Source organism: Geotrypetes seraphini, chromosome 2 (genome assembly GCF_902459505.1).
Source record: "Geotrypetes seraphini chromosome 2, aGeoSer1.1, whole genome shotgun sequence".
NCBI lineage: Eukaryota > Metazoa > Chordata > Amphibia > Gymnophiona > Dermophiidae > Geotrypetes > Geotrypetes seraphini.
This window is the reverse complement of record NC_047085.1, coordinates 394106037-394132685: the sequence shown is the minus strand read 5'-3', so window position 1 is coordinate 394132685 and position 26649 is coordinate 394106037. Positions and strand designations below refer to the sequence as shown.

General features: G+C 42.1%; 1 protein-coding gene across 9 annotated transcripts in view; it reads left to right on the top strand.

Moving 5' to 3' along the window:
* Positions 1–26649, top strand: part of STK31 (serine/threonine kinase 31) — a 620303-nt gene that overhangs the window by 495826 nt on the left and 97828 nt on the right. For all 9 annotated transcript variants that reach the window (XM_033930854.1, XM_033930858.1, XM_033930859.1 and 6 more), the window contains one exon: positions 13959–14039. In XM_033930854.1, coding sequence (XP_033786745.1) covers positions 13959–14039 — 81 coding nt within the window. The remainder of the gene's footprint in view (positions 1–13958; positions 14040–26649) is intronic.

The window sequence follows — 26649 nt, the reverse complement described above, 5'->3', positions numbered from 1 at the left end:
GGGAGGGTACCCACTCACATACCAGCTCAGTAAGTAACTATCCTGAAGAGATGAGTCGCAACTCTGAGTCCGAGGTAAGTATACACACTGAAAACAATACTTTAGGAGTCACACTAGCTCAGGTGGGAAACTCTTCGCAGGGACTTAGCAAACAGGTATGGAGGGCTATGTATGTTAATGCACACAGTTTGGGCAATAAAATTCTGGATTTGGAGACAGAAATAATGAACGCCGACCTAGACGTAGTGGCGATATCCCAGACTTGGTTTACAGGGTGGGATATGGTTATACCGGGTTACAACTTACTTTGTCGAGACAGGGAGGGCAAGTTAGGAGGAGGGGTAGCACTATACACTAAAGTAGACATCAAAACTACTAGAATCACAGATCTCAAGTACACCGGGGAATCCCTCTGGGTGAACCTGGCAAGAGGAAACGAAAAATGCCTGTATCTTGGTGTCTTCCAAGACAACAGGAAGACAAGGATATAGAATTAATCGAAGACATAGAGAAAATCACTTTGCGTGGGGTCACTGTACTGTTAGGGGACTTCAGTATGCCCGATGCAGATTGGAACACACTTTCCACGCCAAACAGCGGCAGCAGAAGGCTATTAACCTCCATAAAGGGAGCACGACTCAAACAACTGGTATTGGAGCCCACTAGGGACCATGCAATACTGGACCTGGTACTCACCAACGAAGAAAGCATCTCGGAAGTTTCGGTAGGTGATACGCTGGCCTCCAGCGACCACAACATGGTATGGTTCAACCTCAGGAAAGATTTTGCTAGATCGAACACAACAACAAAGGTACTTAACTTTCGGGGCACTGACTTCAAATGCATGGGAGATTTCGCCGTCGGGCGCTGCAAGACCAAGTTGAAACTGATAATATAGAGGCTATGTGGTCAACCCTGAAATCAACCCTACACGAGGCAACAAACTGCTATATAAAAACAGTAAGCAAACGACAGAGAAACAACAGACCCCAGTGGTTCACTGCAGAGATTTTGGACCTTGTTAAAGAAAAGAAAAAAGCATTTATTTCCTACAAACAATCAGGAAAAGGGGAGGCAAAGGAAGACTATCTGGTCAGATCTAAAACTATCAAAATGGCAGTCAGAGAGGCCAAGCTTCGAATAGAAGAGACTCTAGCAAATGACATTAATAAGGGGGATAAATCTTTCTTCAGGTATATTAGTGATAGAAAAAGAAACACAGATGGAATAGTACGCCTTAAGAAACCAGACGGGAATTATGTAGAATCGAATTCCGATAAAGCCAAACTACTAAATGAATACTTCTGCTCAGTCTTTACCTGCGAGGCGCAGGGGTCCGGTCCACAGTTGCAAGCAAGGCAAAGCTCGGGTGACCCGTTTTGGAATTTCAAATTTACATCAAGCAGCGTCTACTGCGAACTATCAAGACTCAAAGTGAACAAAGCCATGGGACCAGTCAATCTACACCCCGTGCTCTTCAATCTTTCCCTGAGTACGGGAAGAGTCCCCTTAGACTGGAAAACAGCTAATGTCATCCCACTTCACAAAAAGGGCTGCAGGACAGAGGCTGCGAATTACAGACCGGTGAGTCTTGTATCCATAGTGAGTAAACTCATGGAAACACTAATTAAATATAAATTAGATACGATCCTGGACGAGGAGAATCTACGGGATCCCCACCAACATGGATTTACCAAGGGGAAGGTCCTGCCAATCCAATCTAATTAGCTTCTTTGACTGGGTAACAAGAAAGCTTGATGAGGGGGAGTACCTAGACGTCGTGTACTTAGACTTCAGTAAAGCTTTTGATAGCGTCCCACACCGCAGGTTATTGAGCAAGATGAAATTGATGGAATTAGGAGAAATACTAACTGCATGGGTCAATGATTGGCTAAGCGGTAGACTTCATAGAGTGGTGGTAAATGATACCCTCTCCAAAACGTTGGAGGTGACCAGTGGAGTTCCGCAGGGCTCGGTCTTGGGCCTGATCCTTTTCAATATATTCATAGGAGACCTGACTCAAGGGCTTAAAGGTAAAATAACATTATTCGCCGATGACGCCAAACTATGCAACATAGTAAGTAAAAGCACTTTGCCCAACAGTATAACGCAGGACCTACTTCTGTTGGAACATTGGTCATCAACTTGGCAGCTAGGCTTCAATGCTAAAAAATGTAAGGTCATGCACCTTGGCAGCAGAAATCCGTGCAGAACTTACACACTAAATGGTGAGACCTTAGCTAGGACAAAAGTAGAACGTGATTTAGGGGTGATCATTAGTGAAGACATGAAAACTGCCAATCAAGTGGAGAAGGCTTCATCCAAGGCTAGACAAATGATGGGTTGTATCTGTAGAAGTTTTGTCAGCCGGAAGCCCGAAGTCATTATGCCGTTGTACAGATCTATGGTGAGATCTCATCTGGAATATTGTGTACAATTCTGGAGGCCACATTACCAAAAAGATGTACTGAGAGTTGAGTCGGTTTTACGAATGGCCACCAGGATGGTCTCGGGACTCAAGGATCTCCCATATGAGGAAAGGCTGAATAGATTGCAGCTATACTCACTCGAGGAACGTAGAGAGAGAGGAGACATGATTGAGACGTTTAAATATATCACGGGCCGTATCGAGGTGGAAGATGATATCTTCTTTCTTAAAGGACCCTCGGCCACAAGAGGGCATCCGCTGAAAATCAGGGACGGGAAATTTAATGGCGACACCAGGAAGAATTTCTTCACCGAAAGGGTAGTTGATCATTGGAATGAACTTCCACTTCAGGTGATTAAGGCCAGCAGCGTGCCAGATTTTAAAAGTAAATTGGATATACATGTGGGATCTCTAGGGGAGTAGAATCAAGGGGGGTGGGTCATTAGAGTGGGCAGACTAGATGGGCTATGGCTCTATCCAAGAGCAAGATCAGATAGCTATTTCTGCTATTTTGGAGACCTCTGAGAGGTAGCCAAACTTTCAACTTTGTGGATCCTGAAAATGTTCTTTAAAAATAGACACAAGGAATTTTTAGGACTTAGGATTCAAATATTTCCTGCTGTATCCCGAGATACACAAAAGTGGAATAATAAATTTTCTCTTTTAAAATCTGGAGTTACGTTAATAGGAGGGTCATTTTACTTGAGATACCCAAGTAAAAGTATAGTAAAGTATTGCTCAGTGAAATATGTATTTTTTGAACCTTTTCCAATTAACAGCTTTTCTATCCTTGAAACAGCTCGAGGGAGAACAAAATTTGAGCTCTTAATGAAAAAGATTACCGTATTTTTTGCTTCATAAGACGCACCTTAGATTTAGAGGAGGAAATCAAGAAAAAAAACCATTCTGAACCAAATTCTCCCTGCCAGGCCTTGCACCTAACCCCACACTTCTTGCCAAGCTCTGAACCCTATCCCCCTCCCTGCCAATCTCTGTAATCTGTCCGTCCCCCCCTCTGATGATCTAATGGTAGGGCAAGGCCTCTTGTACCTTTTTTAAATCCCGGCAAGGCTCCCCATACCTGTTTTTAGGTTTAAACAATTTTTATTGATAATAAAACAGCAGAACAGCATGCTGTAGAAGACGAACAAACATACCAAGAGATTACTGATCAAACAAGCAGTAAGCAGGGAAATCCAGATCATCAAAGTTTTCCATATTAACAGAATCCAGCCCCCCTGCCCACCCCGCTCCACCTAGCAGAATATCGTATGTTCCACCTTTAACATGGGAAACACTCCTTAATACCAGCAGAACAAGAATGAAAAACCAAGACCCCCCCCAAAAGCATAGAGTAAAGAACAACAAAACAAAACAATGAATGCAGACATCATCATAGTAACATAGTAACATAGTAGATGACGGCAGATAAAGACCCGAATGGTCCATCCAGTCTGCCCAACCTGATTCAATTTAAAAAATTTTTTTTTTTTTCTTCTTAGCTATTTCTGGGCGAGAATCCAAAGCTTTACCCGGTACTGTGCTTGGGTTCCAACTGCCGAAATCTCTGTTAAGACTTACTCCAGCCCATCTACACCCTCCCAGCCATTGAAGCCCTCCCCTGCCCATCCTCCTCCAAACGGCCATACACAGACACAGACCGTACAAGTCTGCCCAGTAACTGGCCTAGTTCAATCTTTAATATTATTTTCTGATTCTAAATCTTCTGTGTTCATCCCACGCTTCTTTGAACTCAGTCACAGTTTTACTCTCCACCACCTCTCCCGGGAGCGCATTCCAGGCATCCACCACCCTCTCCGTAAAGTAGAATTTCCTAACATTGCCCCTGAATCTACCACCCCTCAACCTCAAATTATGTCCTCTGGTTTTACCATTTTCCTTTCTCTGGAAAAGATTTTGTTCTACGTTAATACCCTTTAAGTATTTGAACGTCTGAATCATATCTCCCCTGTCTCTCCTTTCCTCTAGGGTATACATATTCAGGGCTTCCAGTCTCTCCTCATATGTCTTCTGGTGCAAGCCTCCTATCATTTTCGTCGCCCTCCTCTGGACCGCCTCAAGTCTTCTTACGTCTTTCGCCAGATACGGTCTCCAAAACTGAACACAATACTCCAAGTGGGGCCTCACCAATGACCTGTACAGGGGCATCAACACCTTCTTTCTTCTACTGACTACGCCTCTCTTTATACAGCCCAGAATCCTTCTGGCAGCAGCCACTGCCTTGTCACACTGTTTTTTCGCCTTTAGATCTTCGGACACTATCACCCCGAGGTCCCTCTCCCCGTCCGTGCATATCAGCTTCTCTCCTCCCAGCATATACGGTTCCTTCCTATTATTAATCCCCAAATGCATTACTCTGCATTTCTTTGCATTGAATTTTAGTTGCCAGGCATTAGACCATTCCTCTAACTTTTGCAGATCCTTTTTCATATTTTCCACTCCCTCTTCGGTGTCTACTCTGTTACAAATCTTGGTATCATCTGCAAAAAGGCACACTTTTCCTTCTAACCCTTCAGCAATGTCACTTACATACATATTGAACAGGATTGGCCCCAGCACCGAACCCTGAGGGACTCCACTAGTCACCTTTCCTTCCTTCGAGCGACTTCCATTAACCACCACCCTCTGGCGTCTGTCCGACAGCCAGTTTCTGACCCAGTTCACCACTTTGGGTCCTAACTTTAGCCCTTCAAGTTTGTTCAACAGCCTCCTATGAGGAACTGTATCAAAGGCTTTGCTGAAATCCAAATAAATTACATCTAGCATATGTCCTCGATCCAGCTCTCTGGTCACCCAATCAAAAAATTCAATCAGGTTCGTTTGGCACGATTTACCTTTTGTAAAGCCATGTTGCCTCGGATCCTGTAACCCATTAGATTCAAGGAAATACACTATCCTTTCTTTCAGCAACACTTCCATTATTTTTCCAACAACTGAAGTGAGGCTCACCGGCCTGTAGTTTCCTGCTTCATCCCTGTGACCACTTTTATGAATAGGGACCACATCCGCTCTCCTCCAATACCCAGGAATCACTCCCGTCTCCAGAGATTTGTTGAACAAGTCTTTAATAGGACTCGCCAGAACCTCTCTGAGTTCCCTTAGTATCCTGGGATGGATCCCGTCTGGTCCCATCGCTTTGTCCACCTTCAGTTTTTCAAGTTGCTCATAAACACCCTCCTCCGTGAACGGCGCAGAATCTACTCCATTTTCTCGTGTAACTTTGCCGGACAATCTCGGTCCTTCTCCAGGATTTTCTTCTGTGAACACAGAACAGAAGTATTTGTTTAGCACATTTGCTTTCTCCTCATCACTCTCCACATATTTGTTCCCAGCATCTTTTAGCCTAGCAATTCCATTTTTTATCTTCCTCCTTTCACTAATATATCTGAAAAAATTTTTATCTCCCTTTTTTACATTTTTAGCCATTTGTTCTTCCGCCTGTGCCTTCGCCAAACGTATCTCTCTCTTGGCTTCTTTCAGTTTCACCCTGTAGTCCTTTCTGCTCTCCTCTTCTTGGGTTTTTTTATATTTCATGAACGCCAACTCTTTCGCCTTTATTTTCTCAGCCACTAGGTTGGAGAACCATATCGGCTTCCTTTTTCTTTTGTTTTTATTGATTTTCTTCACATAAAGGTCCGTAGCCATTTTTATCGCTCCTTTCAGCTTAGACCACTGTCTTTCCACTTCTCTTATGTCCTCCCATCCTAACAGCTCTTTCTTCAGGTACTTTCCCATTGCATTAAAGTCCGTACGTTTGAAATCTAGGACTTTAAGTATCGTGCGGCCGCTCTCCACTTTAGCCGTTATATCAAACCAAACCGTTTGATGATCGCTACTACCCAGGTGAGCACCCACTCGAACATTAGAGATACTCTCTCCATTTGTGAGGACCAGATCCAATATCGCTTTTTCCCTTGTGGGTTCCGTCACCATTTGTCTGAGCAGAGCCTCTTGAAAGGCATCCACAATCTCCCTACTTCTTTCCGATTCCGCAGACGGAACATTCCAGTCCGCATCCGGCAGGTTGAAATCTCCCAACAGCAGAACCTCCTCTTTCCTTCCAAACTTTTGGATATCCACAATCAGATCCTTATCAATTTGCTGCGATTGAGTCGGAGGTCTGTAGACTACACCCACGTAGATAGAAGTTCCATCTTCTCTTTTCAGAGCAATCCATATCGCTTCTTCCTCTCCCCAGGTCCCTTGCATTTCGGTCGCTTGGATATTGATCTTTACATAGAGAGCTACTCCTCCACCTTTATGACCATCTCTGTCCTTCCTAAAAAGATTATATCCCGGTATGTTTGCATCCCATCCATGTGATTCACTGAACCATGTCTCTGTGATAGCAACAATATCTAGATCTGCCTCTAATATCAGGGCTTGCAGATCATGAACTTTGTTGCTTAGACTGCGAGCATTTGTGGTCATCGCTTTCCAGCTATTTTTCAGCGATAATCTCCTTCTTCGTATGGATTTTTGTGTCGTTTCACTTTCCGTTGCAATACTAAGAAATGAGTTGCTGATATTGCTTATGTTGCAGCCTTTACTACTATCACATCTTTTCTTTTGCCGGGGGTGGTCTTTATAATTGTCCTTCGTACATACACCACCCCCACCTTCTAGTTTAAATGCCTGGAAAAATATTGTCTAAATTTCTCTGCAAGGTTTCTTTTTCCTGCTGTAGTAATATGTAGCCCATCAGTGCAATATAGCTTCTTGTCCTTCCATGTATTTCCCCATCCTCCTATGTACCTGAAGCCTTCTTGATGACACCAGGCTCTGAGCCATCTATTAAAGTCCTCTGTGTTTTTCACTCTTTGCTCTCCTTTTCCATATGCAGGCAGTATTTCAGAAAAAGCTAAAGTCTTTACAAAAGGTTTCACGCCCTCACCAAGCTCCCGAAAAGCTTTCTGTGCTGCAAGTGTGGAGTTGTTGGCCAGGTCATTTGTTCCCAGATGGATAACAACATCAGTGTTAAAATCCTTAGTTTCTTCCTTAACTATAGTCAGTATTTGCCTGGAACTCCTGGTAGCTGAGGATCCTGGAAGACATTTCACTATTTTGGACTCCTCGCCCTGTGTTCCAAGGTTAATGCCTCTGATGATGGAATCCCCCAACAGTAATAGTTTTCTGTTTTTGGCTTTTTTATTTGTACTTAGGGTGCTCTTGTTCTCTTGAGTTTCCTTCATTGGTTCCAGTCCCACCTCCCTTCTGTTTTCCTGAGTATCGCAGTGCACTAGTGGAGCGAAGGAATTCTGTAGAGGTAATATTAGTGAAGGTGGATGTTTCTGTGTTACATGTCGCAGTCTTCCTGAGCCTACTGTGACCCATTTATTCCTGGGCTGTTTTATTCTTTGAGGTAGAGGTGGTAAGTTGGTATGATTTTGTGGAGTGATGGAAGCTGCTTTAATTGTATTCAATTCCTGTTTAAGTTTGCAGAGCTCCTCCTTAATACTGGCAAGTTGAAGACAGATGGGGCAAGCCTTAAGCCTCCAAATAGTATGTCTTGGAATTAAAGCACCACAGTGATTGCATAGAATAAAGGTCATCTTGATTGGTTGTGAAGTCCTGATTATATGGGTCTCTATATATGAATAGTGGTCCCTGGGGTTGGTGGGACTATAAGTAAGACTACTAGTAAGGCAGAAATATAGGCTCTATACCACCTAAAACACAGTATTTTAAACAAAACTGCAGGAAGAAGAAATAAGATTTAACAGAGGAAAGAGAAGGATTTTTTTGTGCTTTTTTATATTTTTTTTTTTAGTAAGAAACAGGGAGGAGAAGAGAAATTAAGCAGATATAATGCTGAAAACCAGTGAAAAGAGCAGAATATGAAATGGTAACTTAGCTTTTAGAAGTTCACAGGGCAGCCTTGTTTCAGCAATGTCCCAAAGATAATGCAATTAACCTTAGAAGTAAAACAGAACCCCTCCCTTCTCCACCTAATCAGCAGAAAACAATGGCTGAATACTGGTAAGACAGAAATATAGGCTCTATACCACCTAAAACACAGTATTTTAAACAAAAACGCAGGTTCTATCAGTGCTACCCTAAAACACAGGATTTATAACAGGATTTTCCCTACTTTAGTCCCCCTGAGCCACAGACACCAGAAATATAGGCTCTATACCACCTAAAACACAGTATTTTAAACAAAAACGCAGGTTCTATCAGTGCTACCCTAAAACACAGGATTTATAACAGGATTTTCCCTACTTTAGTCCCCCTGAGCCACAGACACATACCCAACCTCTGCCCATCCCAAGTGACCCGCTCCCCCCAAGCCAGAATAAAGCTATACACTACAGTATCAAGACTATACCTAGCATACCAGGGCCCTGGAGATTACAAACTCTCAGCCCTCCCCCACCTCTACAGAATCCTCCCCCAACCCCTCTCCCACCTCTATGAGCAGCCCCTACCTTTCCAAGGCATGCCGGGCAATAGAATAAGGAAATGCAGCATGTCGAAGAAGTCAGCGATCAAGCGGTAGAATGAGAAGCATACCCGCTTTTAATTCCGGCACTTACCTCGCTGGACGCCTGCAGCAGTGAGAAATGGAGCGGTGAACAAGGCAAGCGCGCCTGCCTGAATGGCTGCAGTCAGTTCTTGCAAATTGAAGATGAGTTAAACCTACCAAGAAAAGGAAGTTTCACCTGTAGAGCAGTGAGAAGTGAGAAGCATTGGAGCTTGCTGGGGATTGTAGAGAAATAGATGTCTGGGTCAAGGGGAAATGAGCATAACAGGTTAAAAAAGATACAGTGGAACCTTGGTTTACGAGCATAATTCATTCCAGAAGCATGCTAGTAAAACAAATTACTCGTATATAAAAGGGAGTTTCCCCATAGGAAGTAAGGGAAACTCGCTTGATTCGTTTCCACCCACCCCCACTCCCCGACGCTGCTTCACCCACCCTCCGAGAACTGGCATTGCTCCCCCTGAGAATTTCGGAGAGAGCAAGAGCCAGAAGGCTTGAGCATGCGCAGATGCTCAAGACCCAGGCATCAGCAAGGATCTTCGTTCACCGGCATGTCCTGTGGGCTGCGTGCCGGTGCCAGATGGGGTAAGGCTTCTGTTCAGGCGGGCAGGGGGTGCCAGTTCGTGCAAGTGGGGGGGGGGGATTGCAATGCCGATTATTAGGGGGGGAGTTCACAAATTGAGTCAACGCTCGTTTGCGAGTCACGATTTGCAAGAATGTTTTGCTCGTCTTGCAAAACACTCGCAAACTGAGGTTTGACTGTATAGGGAGTGGAGCATGGCGAGACCTATTAAAACTCCCTGCTCTCAAATATAAAACATCAAATAAAGCCTTTATTTCGATCCAAGAAGGAGCGTAATCATGATGGCTGCCTGAACGCGTCTGGTGGAACGCGCTCGAGCCCGTATATCTTACCTATGATGAAGTGCAAGTCTAAGACCCAGGTTTACCCCTCTGAACCTGGGCCGCATCAACTATCTGGCCCTATGGATGTGTTCGTCGAACGTGAGCCTGGAGGTGATCCGGACGGAAAGTCCTTGGCATGAGATGGGGGCATGTCAGAGAGCCCCAGCACCTCTTTCGAGGAGACCAGTCTCTCGCCGGAGGAGCGCAACATGCCGGTGCAGGCATAGCGGCAACCTCTTGAGAGCTGCGAAGAAGATCAAAAAAAAGAAGAACTGGCGATTAGAAGTTTGTCATCTGCTTCCTTTTTACACCCAACGCCGTGAGGTACACTGAATTTGGCAGGGGAACAGCAAGTACCGGCACCGACTAACCTTCAAACAGATACTGTGAACTTAAATGACTTGAAATTTACCTATACTGTGCCACCCTTGGAAAAGCCTACAGTTATTGACTTAAACTCTATATGGGAGGAATTGCCACATTACAGTTTTCCCTGGGGACTCAATTTCAAACATTTTCAACTCATTGTTCTGCTTTATTAACTGAGACACTAACTTTACAACAAAAGGTGGATAAACTAGAGAAAAAAATCAACTGAACAAGATAAAAAATTGGAAATTCTTGGAGCACAAAATCAGTTCCTAATGAAGGAAAATGGTAACATTAACTTCAAGATGGAAATTTTGGAAAATATCACACGGAGACAAAATTTAAGGTTGATTAATTTTCCTAAATTAATGACAATTTCACCAATAGATATGTTTAAACGATATCTTTCAGAGATTCTGAAAATCCCACAGAATTCATTTCCACCTATTTCAAAAATTTATTATATTTCCTTGGGAAATAAAAAATCTCTGGAAGATCAACAAGAACCCGAATTAAATCTATTGGACTTGATGAATTTAATAGAAAAATCAGATTCAGAACAGATTACATTTGCTACATTATTTGTTCAATTAGCTTTAGATTCAGACACAGATTGGTTATTGAAGTTGTTCTTTAAATATAAAGATGTATTGTTTCTGAATCCAAAAATAAGAATGTATCCAGATGTATCTAAATTAATGCAAAAAAGAGAAAACAGTTTTTGCTTTTGAGACCCCAGGTTTTGAAGTTGGGAGGTACTTTTGTATTAAGGTTCCCTTGCAAATGTTTGATTAACTTCAAGGGGGCCAGGTATACTTTCTTTGATTCTACACAGTTGATGAGATTTATTTTAGAAAATGAGGTGAGGTCTTCAAGTACCCCTGTTAATATTCAGGAATAAAAGCTCAAGAAGTTTAGTTCAGGTCCATTTAAGTGAGGGAATAAAATAGTGTTCGATTTTTGTGGAACTCCTCCTTTATATTATTGTGGACTAACAAACAGTTGAAACTTACTTAATTTGCTTTGGTATTATGTTTCCTTTATATTGATATTAGTTGGATACTGTTGATTTCATATGATTGTTATTGTCATAAAAATTGAAATGTAATAAAGATAAAAATAAAATAAAAAGTACAGAGGAAGTTAGGAGGGAGAGAGGACAAGGAGGAACCAGGAAGAAAAAGAAATTAGGGGAAGTGAAAAATAATTGAAGGAAAAAAGTGTGGTGTAAATGAGACTAAGGAACTGGTTGGAGAAAAGTGCTGTAGATGACCTGAATGGAGAGGGAGAGAGAGAAAATGGTGCTAATAAGTTGTGAGGGGGAAGAGAGACTGGCAGGACTCTAGCTTTTGATTTGTCCACATTAACTGCCCTGTTCTTGACATTTTGATACAGGCTGGTCATTTACTACCAGATGTATTTTGTTTTTCTTTGCTGGGTAAGGGGAAGTTTGTTGTGAATTTTGAATTCAGCATCCCCAATTATTTTCAAAAGTTGGCTCCTATGAATCTTGCTATAAGCACTACATGACCAGTATTGGTCGCCGTACCTTAAGAAGGATATGGCGATACTCAAGAGGGTCCAGAAAAGTGCGACACGATTGATAAAAGGTATGGGAAAACCTTTCATATGATGAAAGATTAGAGAAACTGGGGCTCTTTTCCCTGGAAAAGTGGAGACTTAGAGGGGACATGATAGAGACTTACAAGATCATGAAGGGCATAGGGACAGATTCTTCAAACTTTCAAAAACTACAAGAATGAGAGGGCATTTGGAAAAATGAAGAGGGGTCGGATTCATAACCAATGCTAGGAATTTCTTCACCCAAAGGGTGGTAGACGCCTGGAATGCGCTTCCGGAGGGTGTGATAGGACAGAGTATGGTATTGGGGTTCAAGAAGGGATTAGATAATTTCCTGAAGGAAAAGGGGATAGAAGGGTATAGATAGAGGATTACTATACAGGTCCTGGACCTGATAGGGCCACCGCGTGGGCGGACTGCTGGGCATGATGGACCTCTGGTCTGACCCAGCAGAGGCACTGCTTATTTTCTTATGTTTAGGTGCCCTTTTTGAATTTACGTCCCGTAGTTCATAAGTCCCATATATGCCATTCATTCAGTTCAGACCATCTTTACAGTTAGACTTAAAGTGCTAAACAGTAACTGCTAATTGATTTGATCCAAACACAGTAATTGAGCATTGACTATAATAGAAGGGAAGATTTCTAATTATCTTCTGCCCTGCACTTATCACCAAATGTTAAGTTTGGCTGCCTTTTGGTAAGACGTAGAGTGAAATCTGAAGAAAGAAATAAAATTGTAAGAATTAAAATCACAAAACTTTCCAGAAAATAAAGTGATTTAATCTAGATCAATATATGGTGTTTCTACAGTTGTAATATATATCACTAATCTTTAAGCCCGTTACATTAATGGGTGCTAGAATATGTTAGTCTGTCTCTTTCTTTCTTTCTGTCTCTCTTCCTCCTGCTGTCTGTCTTTCTTTCTGTCTGTCTCTCTCCCTGGCCCCCTTTGTCTGTCTGTCTTTCTGTCTCTCTTTCTACCCCTGTCTTTCTTCCTTTCTTTCTATCTGTCTCCCTCCCTCCCGCTGTCTATCTTTCTTTCTGTCTGTCTCCCTCCTGCTGTCTGTCTCCCTCCTGCTGTCTGTCTTTCTTTTTGTCTCTCTTCCTGCTCCCTGTGCAGCAGCAGCATTTCCCTCTCCCCCACTTCCTTGTGCAGCAGCATTCCCTCCCCCTCTATTTCCCTATGCAGCAGCAGCATTTCCTCCCCCACTTCCCTGTGCAGCAGCAGCATTCCCTCCCCCTCCACTTCCCTGTGCAGCAGCAGCAGCATTCCCTCCCCCTCCACTTCCCTGTGCAGTAGCAGCATTCCTTCCCCCTCCACTTCCCTGTGCAGCAGCAGCATTCCCTCCCCCTCCACTTCCCTGTGCAGTAGCAGCATTCCCTCCCCCCTACTTCCCTGTGCAGCAGCAACAGCATTTCCCTACCCCTCCACTTCCTTGTGCTGCAGCAGCGGCATTTCCCTCCCCCTTCACTTCCTTGTGCAGCTGCAGCATTCCCTCCCCTCTGTCCCTTCCTTTCCCAGCAGCTGGTTGTTTATGGCCTGCTCCCTTAGTCCCTTGCTGGAGTTATTTTTAAGTTTAAAGCTGCCGTGGCGGCTCCTCTCATGATCCCCATCTGCGTCGGAAGCCTTCTTTCTGACGTGATGTCAGAGAGGCTTCCGACGCAGATGCGGCTGTGAGAGGAGTTGCCACAGCGTCTTTGAACTTAAAAATAACTTTGGTCAGGGACCGTAAGGGAGCGGGCCGCAGAACAGTACCTAGGGGGCCACGAGTGTGGTGCCATTCTGTTAGACGGAGTGAGGGCGGGAGGGGGGAGTCGCCTCAGTGCATCCCTGCTTAAGATGACTCGGCATGCGCAGAAGAAACCACCGCTGACTCCTACTGCGGCCACAGAGTTACGGATCACAGATCACGCAGGTAGGAGTGCACATGTACACTTAGGTTTTATTATTAGTGATTACAGCTGTATACTGTGTGATATAATCTACACCTACTCACATTGCTTTTTGTGTATGTGTGTGATTGCAGTGATCTCATCACTCAACAGTAAGTATTCCAAGACACAATCATAAATGTGATTATTTTTTTTGCTTGCAAGGTAACTTGATTTTCTTTATAATCTCATATTTTTGTAAGACCATATTTAATGCTTTGTTTATCCATTACAGGAAAATCTGAGTAATCTAGTGCAGAAATGGTTTCCTGAATTACCTCTGCTTTACCCTGAAGTAGGGATTTTAAATTACATGGTGAGAAGTGCTGTTTAATTTTATATCAAATAGCTTAGTTTGAATAATTCACTAAAATGTTGGTTAATAAGCGAAGAGATGTAATGGGGTTTGGTGCTTATTGTGATTATGAAGAACAAGCAAGATCTTAAGTTTCCTAGTTTTTATTTACTTAGGTTGAACAAGATTGTGGTCTCTACAATACTCCTTTTCATTACTGTAACAAAGTACTCGCATTATGAAACAAAACAACATTGCTACTCAATTATGCATCTTTGAAAAATTATACAGTATGGTAAAAACTACATTTGAGTTTCAGCAGTGGTGGGTTTTTTGGAGGGAAATTATCAGGCTGGGGCCAGGTTCAGAATGGGTAAGAAGTGGTGGATGGCAGCAGGTTGTCACAGTTCAGAAAGATTCTAGAGCAGGGATGTAGCATGACTTGATTAGAAAATCTTACGTACTTCTCTTGCTTTTATATCCCTCTTCCCCTTTAATTCAGTACCAGTAAAGGTTACTGGTACAATGCACCAGCTGCAAAGTAGAATAAAAAGCTTACTTCCTCTACTGGACCCACTGCTGTCTGTCAATCTGTATCTGGTCTGTCACTGGGAAAGAACATGGCAGAGCTCCAGCAGAAAAATTTCAGTTTCACTAGATCAAGAATAGTTTAAGCATTCTTTATTCATTACTTCTGTTGCAAAGACATGACACGGCAAAAAATGAAAACATTGCAGCAACCCACAGTAGACCGCAGTTTAACCACAGCAACAGAAGCACAAATTGGAAGATATAGTCCAAACATATAATAGTTTTCTCGGTGTCAATATGACTTGGTACCATTTAAATAAAAATGAACTGGAAGAAAGATGCTGACATAGCTTGCAAGTCTTAAGTCTAAAGCTATTCCATTGCTCATGTGACAATACAGAGCTGAATTATTTTTCTCAAACTTTTTGAAGAGTCTTAAGAGTCCCAACTCAGACTGTTGGAAGTTTTTTTTATAGATTCTGGAGGCCATATGGTCTTGAACCACCAACATGGCCACATATCAAAGTAAACTAGGAATATTTTACGAGTAGTTGATGATAGCTTGCTCTTCATTAGACACCTGTAGTTACAACCAATGAAAAAAAATCAGTGGGAGGAAGTTCATATTGGTGAATGAAATCCTGGAAAGGAGTCAAGCTGGTCATGAGAGATAGCTTCATTAAGCATATGAATGCTATAACCCATCCAGGATTTCCATAATATAGGTGTATTGCCAATTTTTATTTGTGGATTGAACCATAGTGATAAAATGAATCTAAGAGTCTTAAGATTGAATAATGAGTCGAAGTATGTAAAAGCATTAATGGTATACCATAAAATAGGAAGTGCCTTGATATTCGAAGGAAGCTTATAACTGAAGTAGAAAGCAGAAACTACAAGGATATAAAGTATAAGGTCTTTTTCAAATTTGTACCATCTAGGTAATCCTGGTAAATCCAGATCTTGGAACTACTACCATCCATGGTGATTTAGAGAAATCCTGAAAGTTTATACCCCCCCCCCCCCCCAGATCTCATGGGGCATTTTTTCAGAGTTTTGAGAGATCCTTTTTTTTTTTTTTTTTTTTTTTTTGGGGGGGGGGGTTGTGCCTATTAAAAAAAAAAGGGAATTTATAGTATGACACTTTATTCCTGAACCTATGGGTAGTTAATCTCTTCTCATGAGAACTCTTGTAGGGAGCTTCATTTGCAGTCCTTTTTTGCTCCTCCTCCCTTACCTCTGGGCTGTCCAACTCGGTTGTCTTCCTACAAGCGAGACAGTAGGAGCTTGTCTTTTCTGCCCATGTTTATTTTCATTTAAATTCAGATTTCTTTTTGCTAAGTTTGCATGGTTTTCAGTGCTGCAGAGAATCCCCTTTATGGGACAGCTCTGGCTGCGGGAGAGCACAGTCTCTGAGGTCAAAGGTCTGCTTCCAAGGGGCAGACTGCTTTGCAGTGCACCCATTTGTACAGCCTGCACTAACAGTTTAGGGGTTCAGGGATCATTCCCTTGGGAGCAAGGCTCACCCCAGGTTTGTCAGCAATGGGACTGAGTGCAGGCTAGGGAGCACATTGTGAGAGACATCTAATTCAAGGATACTGGTCCCTTTTCCAAAGGAAGTAGTTGATCAACTGCTTGGAACTTTGGGCTATCTGCCTGGCGCTCCTGGAGTTAAGGAACACCTTACAGAACAAATCAGTTTGAGTTTTCTCAGACATTGCAATGGTGGTAACTTATGTCAATCACCAGGGGGACACCCAAGAGTACCCCTCTATGCTTCAAAGCCCAAATGCTTTTTCAATGAATGGAGGCCCACCTTCTGGCACTCTTGGTAGCACATATGGCAGGAGTGGACTGTGTACAAGCAGATTTCCTCAGCTGGATCTCAGGGAATGGTCATTGTCCCATGAAGTCTTCACATGCATAGTGAATCGGTAGGGGTGTCAGACATGTGATCTGGCTACCAACAAGAAGGTGATCAGTTCTTCAGTCAAACATGCAAACTAGGAAACGAAGGTCTAGACATGCTGGTTCAGCACTAACCAAAGGCAGGTCTTCTATATGGCTTCCCTCCATGGCCCTTGATAGGCAGACTCCTGCACAGGATCATTCTGCATCAGGGAAGGGTGATTCTAGTGGCACCAGACTAGCCGAGATGCCTGTGAACATAAGAAATTCCTCTGCTGGATCAGGCCAGAGGTCCATTGCTCAGCAGTCCGCTCGCGCGGCGGCCCATCAGGTCTAGTCCTCTATCTGTACCCCTCTATCCCCTTTTCCTTCAGAAAATTGTCCAATCCCTTCTTGAACCCTAGTACCGTACTCTGTCCTATCACGCCCTCTGGGAGCGCATTCCAGGTGTCCACTACCTGTTGGGTGAAGAAAAACTTCCTAGCATTGGTTTTGAATGTGTCCCCTGGTACATCTGCAGGATCAAAGTCTCAAACTTCCTTGTCATCCCCGGCTACATGTGAAGGGCCCAATTGCCCTTCAGGGTCCAGAACATTTTGGCCTTACTGTGTAGCGCAAACGCTACTCAGATGGAGTGGTCTCCACCATTCTGAGGTATAGGAAAAAGTTGACACTATCAGCATACGCAAAGGCCTAGAAGTGTTTCCAAACTTGGTGTGCTCAGAGGAATCATCATACCCACATTACTCTTCTCGGGTTGCTTCACTGGCTACCGCTCCGTCTCTGCATATGATTCAAACTCCACTTACTAACATTCAAGTGTACTCGCTCTGCAGCTCCTCGGTATCTCGCCTCTCTTGTTTACCCCTTATACTTCTTTCCAGGAACTCTGCTCATCAGACAAATTCCTCCTCTCTGTACCCTTCTCCTCTAAAGCAAACTCCCATCTCCATCCCTTCTGACTTGCTGCGCCACATTCTTGGAACAGCTTGCCTGTTTCACTACGTCAGGCTCTGTCTCTGGTGGTATTTGAAGCTGCATTTAAACACTGACCCAACCAACATATGTCCGTCATTCCTGTAGTAGTCCCTTACCACCTTTTAGCCCCCTCTGTGTGTCTGTCATAATTAGATTGTAAGCTCTTCTGAGTAGGAACCATCTCTTGTATGTACAATGTACAGCACTGCATGCGCCTGATAGTGCTATAGAAATAATAAATTGTTCTCCAGGAAGGACTAGACAAGGGCCTAGCGGTTGGCTCTCTGAGAGTTCAAATAGCTGAGCTCTCCTATTTTGGACCCAGGTTCAATAAGAGCACCCTTGTTGCTCACCCTGATGTGGCGAGATTTATGAAGGGCACCCCCCAGTGCAATGGCCTTTTCAGATGTGGAAACTTAATCTTGTTCTCCGGGCGTTAGCAAGTATGCCCTATGAGCCTCTGACCAGGCTTCTTTGATGGACCTTACTATCAAGATTTTTTTTGGGTGGTGGTTATCTCCGCCTGGAGTATGTCATAACTTCAGGCTTTGTCCTGCAAAAATCCTTTTCTTAGAATTATGGATTCAGGCTTGACCTTGTGTACAGTCCCATCTTTTTTGTCTAAAGTGGTTTCCAGCTTCCACATCAACCAAGAAGTACTCATGCCTGCCTACATACCCTCTGGTTTGAGAAAGCATGATTGGATATTAAAATCCTTGGATGTGCGCAGACTTCATTGAAAAAGTTTTGTCTTACATCTGCAGAAATTATATTTACTTATGCATCTATGATATTTTTATTCTATTGGAAGTTAATCCTGACCTCAGTAACTTATTCTCCGGTATAGATTATTGTATTTCCAAACTTCAGACGTGGGCATTGTCTATTCAAATGAAATTAAATGCTGCCAAAACTAAATTGCTTTGGATTGGACCTAGATTGGAGAAATTTCCTGCTGTTATCACGTTAAAAACAGGTATTTCGTTACACATGGATTTCTCCTCCAGAGTTCTGGGTATCATTCTGGACTCATCTCTCACATTCCATGATCAGATAAACTCGCTGGCAATAAAGTGCTTTTTTAGTCTATGTATGCTGAGGAAAGTTAGATCACTATTCCATCAAAAACACTACTCAGTGCTGGTTCAGTCTATTATGCTTGCCCAGTTGGATTACTGTAATTCTGTTTATGCGGGCATTAAGCAGGGCTGTCTAAAACGACTGCAGTTGATACAGAATATGGCGACGAAACTCATTTTTGGGAAGAGAAAGTACGACCACGTCTCTCCCTTGTTGAGAAAGCTTCACTGGCTTCCGGTTCACTTTTGGATTCAGTTTAAGTGTGCATGTATTGTCTTCAAGTTTCTTTATGGAATTTTTGACCCTTTTGTTCCCTTATATTGGAATACTTCTAGATCTTGCCACTCGAATTATGCAGAAATATAAACTATCGTTCCCTTCTCTTAAGGGAATTAAATTTGTTGGGAAGCTTAGCCAATCTCTTGTGTTTAAACTGGTAGAAACTTGGAATAAACTCCCTAACTCTGTTAGATTGATAGGTCATCTGCAACAATTTGTAAAGTTCTAAAAACATTATTGTTTTCACAATATCTTAATGACGTACCTTCTGAATCGACAACCTATTAGTGTTTTAACACCTTCTTTTCATGTTCACATTTTATATGTTACCTGATTTTAATTATTTGTGAACCGAGTTGAGCTGAACTATGAGATGACCCGGTATATACACAGAAGACTGGACTAGACTAGAAATCATCTGTTTGTGCTGACTGGAGCAGCCCATAAAGATAAGCCAGCATCTAAAGCAGTGATTTCCAGGTGGATCCATATGGCTATTTGTTCTGCCTATATCGGAAGTGGAAAGCATACTTGTGACTTGGATTGGCCTTCATGAAGACTAGGATACTGGGCTAGATGGACCATTGGTCTGACCTAGTAAGGCTATTCTTATATATTTGAAGGCACATTTATATCTTTGAAGGCGCATTCCACAAGAGGTGTTGCTTCCTCATTGGTGAAATTCTCTATACTTTCCCCAGAAAAGATCTGTAGAGCTGCCACTTGGTCTTCTCGGCATACATTCACAAAGTTTTACAGAGTAGACAGTCAAACAGGACTTTGCCCATGGATCTAATGTTCTGCAGGTAGGCTTATCTGTTCCACCCTAAGCTTGAGATACTACTTTGTTCCACAGGTTTAGGAATAGTGTGTCTGTTGTACTAGAAGGAAAGATTAGATTCGTACCTTGATCATTTTCTTTCTAGTAGACATGCATTCTATTTCTGAAGCCTGCCCTGTCAGCTGTGAATTTGCCTGCTTCCTGCCTCATTATAAAACCTGACAATTCAGACATCTTATTTCTTTGCTCCAACCTTGACAAGAATAGAGGCAGTGGCTACCATATACTTTCCAGGGGGATATCTATACATATCTCACACACTCTTAGTGCAGGTTGCACTTGAGTTGGTGACTTGTTTGTTTTTCACCTTGTTATATATTGCAAATGTTTGAATTTGGTTATCTATTATGTTTGCTGATTTGTTTCTTGATATGAGCAGAACAGACATTTTTTCTTGGTTTTTACTTTTAATCTGAAATATTCTACCTCAAGTATTGAGTCATTGGGACTTCTCCTGACATTTTAGAAACCCAGCACTTGGCATATGTGTTGGGATTATCACAGATGAGGCTACTTTCTAGCAAGCATGAAGTAGCAGGGCAGTGTTTCTCAACGCTGTTCTGGAGTATCCCCTTGCCAGTCAGGTTTTCAGGATATCACAATGAATATGCATAAACTTCATTTGCATGCACTGCCTCCATTATATGTAAATTTATTTCTTGCATATTTATTGTGGATAACCTGACTGGCAAGAGGGTACTCCAGGATTGAGTTTAGAAACACTATAGTAGGGTATTGAGGACATGTCTAGCCTTTTGAAATTATACTTTTCTACCTGTTGTGTGGGGAGCTCAGTTTTGAACTGAAACATGAAGTGGCTGAAAGGGATAGAACTTGTGGCCTTGAAATATTCTAGAATTTAAGCAATTAAACGGTGATGACAGTGGTCTGAATGGATCATAGCTGAAGCTTATTTTTTTCACAACATCACCTTAAAAAAAAACCCAAAAACTCACCCCACACACACACATCTCCCAGGTCCCCAAATCCTCCATATCTGGCAATCTTCCATTGGGAGCCCACTACCATGTTCAAATGCAAAAGTGAGCTCATTAAGAAGTGAGCCTAAGAAATCTGCTCAGGCTTCCTTAAGATGGCTACATTTTCAGCTTGAAGATGGCATCTTCTATGGACATACCCATTTGAACCTCTGCTACAGGGCCAGTGTTTTGATTTGTTCAAGGAAGTGGTCCATGTATGAAAATTCAATCCTCAAAATATAAACAACAATTGCTTATACAGTAATTTATAGAAAAAAATTTCAAAAAAGCTAGTAGTACTTACTATTACCTTGTCTGCATGTTCTTACAAAATTCTCACACAAGTAAAAGCAAACAATGGCACCAGCTGCTCCTCTGACGCTGAAAAGCACAAGCTGATATCCCACAGTTCATAGTGTCAGGGAAGGGCAACAGTGAAACTCAAAGCAGCTTTAAAACTCAAAATCTGGACTGGATCAGTTAAAAACTTCTCCATTCAATCTCCGTATTTACACCCTTAGGATGCATTGTTTGCAAATGTTACTCATATAGTTTAACCCAGTGTGTTTCAACCTTTTTACACCCATGGACCGACAGAAATAAAAGAATTATTTTGTGGACCAGCAAACTACTAGGACTAAAATTTAAAAACCCCGTTTCCGCCCCATCTCCGCGAGCTCAGTCCCTGCAAATCATATGATCCCATCCGCGCAAACCTCAGTTATGATTTTATATTGAATGTATTTTATTAAAGTATAAAAAGAAACAATATTCTGTACAATTGTCATTTTATAAATACAAATAATACAGGGCAAGGATCAACAAAAACCATCTCCCCTCCCCTTCATATATATCCCCTCTACTATCAAGAAAACTGAACAAGCCAAATTATTACAGAATGCTACACAGAAATATGCTAACAGAATACCGCAATCACACATAGTGTTAGGGGAGTGCAACTAGGACAACTGCTCCCTGGTCAGAGAGCGCCCTAAGCCAGCTGGAAGCTAAAGAAGCACTGCCTGGGCTTTGCAGTCCCCAGTTATGTCTAACACCAGCTCTAGCAGAATATATATTTCAAATCTGATATATTCTAATCACAAAATAGAAATAAAATTATTTTTTCTACCTTTTGTCGTCTCTGGTTTCTGCTTTCATCCTCTTTTCACTCTCTTCCTTCCAGCGTCTGCCCTCTCTGTCTCTTCAATCCAGCATCTGCCCCTTCCATCCACTGTCTGTCCTCTCCCCCTTCCATATGGTATCTGTCTTCTTTCTATGCCCCTCTCCCCTTTCTATCCATCCTGCGCCCCCCTCTCTCCTTTTTCCATGATTCATTCCAGCTTCACTGCTCTCTTCATTTTTATCTCTCCTACACCAGATCTAGCATTGTTTTCCCTCTCTGCTTATTTTTACTGCTAACCCCTTCCCATCATCAATCTCTCTACTTTCTCATGTCTGTCTCTCCCCTTCCCCTCCTCTAATCTCCCTGCCAGCTGTTTCCTTCCTTTTTTCTTTCTCCCTTCCCTCCTCCTCCTGTCCAGCAATAACTCTCTTCCCTTCCTCCTCTCCCATCAGTATCTCTCCTTCTCCTTCTCTTCAGGTCTAGTAGCAGCTGTCCCTTTTTTTTCCCTTGCCCAGCAGCTTCCCAGACTCCTTTCCCTCCTCCCCTCCCAGCAGCATCTCTCCTTTTCCCTCTCCAGGTCCAGTAGCAGCTGTCTCTTTTTTCCCTTGCCCAGCAGCTTCCCAGACTCCAGTAGTGGCTTTCTCCCCTCTCTGCAGCTCTCCTTACTTCCCTGCGCAGCGATTCATGAAGGCAGCCTCGGGTCCTTTGTTGGGTCATGCCGCGCCACCTCTGAGGAAAGAGGACGTTGCATCATCAGAGACGGCCGCGACTCAGCAAAAGCCCCAAGACTGCCTTTCTGAATCGCTGCGCTGGTAAGTAAGGAGAGCTGCAGAGAGGGGAGAAAGCCACTGTCGGAGGCTCCCCATGATCTCTCCTGCCTAGCGTGGACTAGCTGAAAATATATCAATCTCGCCGGCCCTGCGCAGACCGACAGAAATTTCCTGCGGATTGGCACTGGTCCACGGACCGGCAGTTGAAGAACAGTGGTTTAACCAATATTCAATGCTTCCTCCCTCCCACCCTAGTTGAATGATGTCAATAATTCTCCATTTCAGTTCTTTCCAAGTGTGAGAACAATTCCAGTGTTAGACTAGCAAGGCTGTTAATATCCCATTCACAATTCTTGATTTGTGCTCAGTGAGCCGCAATTTAATAGGTCTAAAAGTATGTCCCATATAAAGTAAACCACAGGGACAGATAAATGATATTACATACTGGAATTACAAGTGGTGGTGGGATATAAAAGTTTGCTGCAATGAAAAATCTGTTCAGTGTGATCCTGTTAGGGCCAATTAACACCATTGACAGTTGTTACATGTAAAGTAGCCCAAACTGGTCATCATATGATCTTCATAATCAGTTCTTCTGTATGTAAAATAGTCTCCAATAGGTTTTCCAAGGTGAAAAGCACAAATGGGATGATTCTCAAAACAGGCATGGATCTATAGCACCTGCCAATGTTTATGAATAATTTGTATTATTTTTGAAGTCATTGTAGTGAAAGATAATACTGCTTACTAAGCTTATCTGAATCCACAGTAGCTTTATATTATAACAATAGGTCCCTTTGAGCATAGCCTGCTCTTATGTATGCTTTACGTATGACTGATACAGGATAACCCCTTAGTCTAAATCTTTTCTGTAACTGACAATTCCATAAAATCAACAATGGAAGAGCAAATTCTCCATAGAAGGAAAAATTGACTGATAGGCAAACTTGATTTCAAACCATATGGAGGGAAACTCCCAAAAAAGTAAGTTTTTGATGCACAAAAATATTGACAGTATATCCACATCGTGTGGTAAGACCATCCAAGAATTCAATTGTATCATAATCGTAGTGCACAGTGAATTGCAAATTGAGATACAAAGTATTACGCCAACTTGTAAACTCCTGCAGTTGATCTTCAGAATTGATTTATTTAAAATATTTATATCCCACAAATCCAACAATGCTAAGCGGGTTCCAAAAGTACATACATAATCAAAAAAACAAGACAAAATCACAAAAAGTACAAAATCTATATAACAAAAGCTAAAAAACTACACAAAAACAACAAATTTAAAACATAAAACTGGATAATAAATAAACAAAAACCCCAGATCATACAACTAAAAAATGTATTCAGTTAAACCTACCTCAGTCAAATTTATAACCTCATAAATCGACGTGTAAATAAAACAATGTTTCCAAAAGGAGATAGCCAGAAATCAATCAGATGAATAAATGTTTCAAACTCAGCCTTGTACAATATGGCCACATTGCCATTCCTTGCCTTTGTTCAAAAAAACGCCTCCTGAAACCAAAAATGGTTCTTTTAGATAACTCCATTCAAAATGCTGTAGATATTCATTGGGGTTCAATTTGTGATAAAAGGGTTGAAGCAATGACATCCAGTGTTTTCTGTTATGGGATTTGAGTATATAAAGAAACTACATCTACCATGCCAAAAATTTTGTAATATGGACATTTTCCAAATATTTAAACAAATAAAGTGGTATCCTGCAAAAAAGAGGTAACTTTTAATGCTGCAGGCTAAAAAAAAAATTTGCAAGCTATTTTCTGAATGAATTTTACTTTTTTATATAAGTGGGCACACATTTTGATCTGAGAGCTGAATTGTGAGCTGTAATTAAGTTAGTGAGCCATAACAGTTTGTGGTCTGGGGAGTTATGAATCCCAGTTCAGCCTTAATGCCTCCTACCTAGCATCAGAAGTTAAACCATTGGATAGGATTTTTTTTTTAATTTTTAATTTTTATTACCATTCCATAGCCGTCTGGTAATGCAGATCCTGTTGCATCCTCTAACAGTTGTCAAGATGAGATCTGCGTCATTGGCAGGCCATGGTTAGGGGATGGGTTGCTGAATGGGCTTTGTAGGCAGTTTATTACTTTCTTTTTTCTGATGCTAGGTGGTAGGCCAAACGTTTTGGGTCAGCAGGTTTGTTCTGGCTTATAGACAATTGTTTACCCTGGTATATATCCTTTCATTGTCCCTCTACCCTTCACCTATCATTTATTTATTTATTTTTTTTAACATTTATTATATTTGAACAAATGCCTCATCCAAGTAATTCTTAGGCATGTTAAAATAAAATAAATATAATAACATTTCAAATTAAACCATAACAGTAAATATTAACCCCAAAGAAAATATAAAATGACAAATTTAAAATAACTATTCTAATTTCCCAACTGTTCTACTGCTAACCCTCCATGTACATTCTTATCCTAAGATAAGCAAGCAGCATATTTTCACATGTGGGTAACATTATCCACAGAGCCTGTAAGCACACTGGTAGAGAATTACATGGGGGACAAATTTTTCCCCAACCCCACAGGAACTCAATTTCCCTGTCCTGTCCCCATGAGTTTTGTCACTGTCCTTGTCCCTGCCCCATTCCTGTAAGCTCTGCCTTAACCACACAAGCCTCAAACACTTATGATTTTAAAGTGTTTGAGGTTTGTTCAGATGAGGACAGAGCTTGCTGGAATGGTGCAGGGACAGGAAAAGAGCTCAACGGGACAATGAGTTCCCACATGGACAGGGAAAGGTTTGTCTCCGTGTCATTCTCTACACAGTGGTAAAAGTGTATTGCCACTTTAAGTTTTTAGAAACTTTGCAACTGCCTGCTCCGTGTATGCGCTAGTACCTTATTGCCCAATGTCAGCTTGCAGTACCTCAGTTCTTCATTTTTTGTAGAGCAAAGAAATGCTTTTTTTCTGGTCTCTGTCCAGCACAATTATTGCCTTCCCATCATCGTCTTTTTTTTTGCCAAATTCTTTTCATTCTATCTCATTTTATATCGTTTAAAATTTTTTTCTAATTTTGTTCTTTTTCCTCGTTTTGTACATGGCCTTAGAATTTCTGTTTTTCTCCATTGGCCGGCTTTCTTTTTCTGTCACCAAAATTGAGTTTAACCTCGCCACCAAGATTTTCCTGTCCATGTCGAAACCATCGAGCAGGCTTAAGAAGTGCTGTCTGTTAGTGCCCTATTTCCATCACTGACCTGCATAGTTGGTGTTTGCAGTGTTTGGGCCATGAACATTGGGTAGACTCCTGTACATGGTGGACCACACTGCAGAAATGCTCGTTGAAAGCTTGACTCATTCAACAAGAGAAGATCTTTGGCTCGGCCATGGACTCTGTGGATCATTCCAAGCCTTCAGTACCGGTGACATTGACATCAGAAGTTATTCCAGTATCAGGGCAGCCTGCTCAGAAGTCATCCTCTTCCCAGCAAGCGTTGCAGGCCTCTACAGCATTGAGTCCCTTGATGCAGACCAAGCATCGACACCAAAGCGCTCCTTCAGGGCATGCATCCTCTTCGAGGTCACCCACCCCTTGACACCCTGCTGCACCAGTGGTACCGGCTATTGACCAAAGGATACCAGTGCAAATTTTCAAGGAACAACTCAATGAGATTTTCTGGAGGGAGATCAGTGACCTATTCAAATTGTACTCGACACTGGTGCTTGCATCTACTCCCGTGGTACTGGCCTAGTCTAAGCATAGCATTTTGAGGCCTCAGGGTACCGATTCCAGGAGAGGAAAACTAGTTGAGCTTTTTGACATGTGGTGTTTGGTAAATCCCTTTCGCCATATGCACTTGGGTGTAAGAGACTACTCCTATTTCACAGAAGTACATAACTCTTACTCCAGGATCGATTACTGGGAGTGTCAGCAGATGTTTTATTACGGATTAAAGAGGTGGAGGTGGAACACTGGGTTTAGTTGGATCACTCCCTGGTATGGTTCTTCTTGGAATGTAAGTTGGAGTGTCATGGTAGATAATTTTGACACCTTGATGATAGGCTCTTATTGGATCCTGCTTTTTTTTTTTTGTTTTAAATTATGAATTTAATGCTTAACAATATCAAATGATATCAAAAGAAAAAGGTTTTTTAT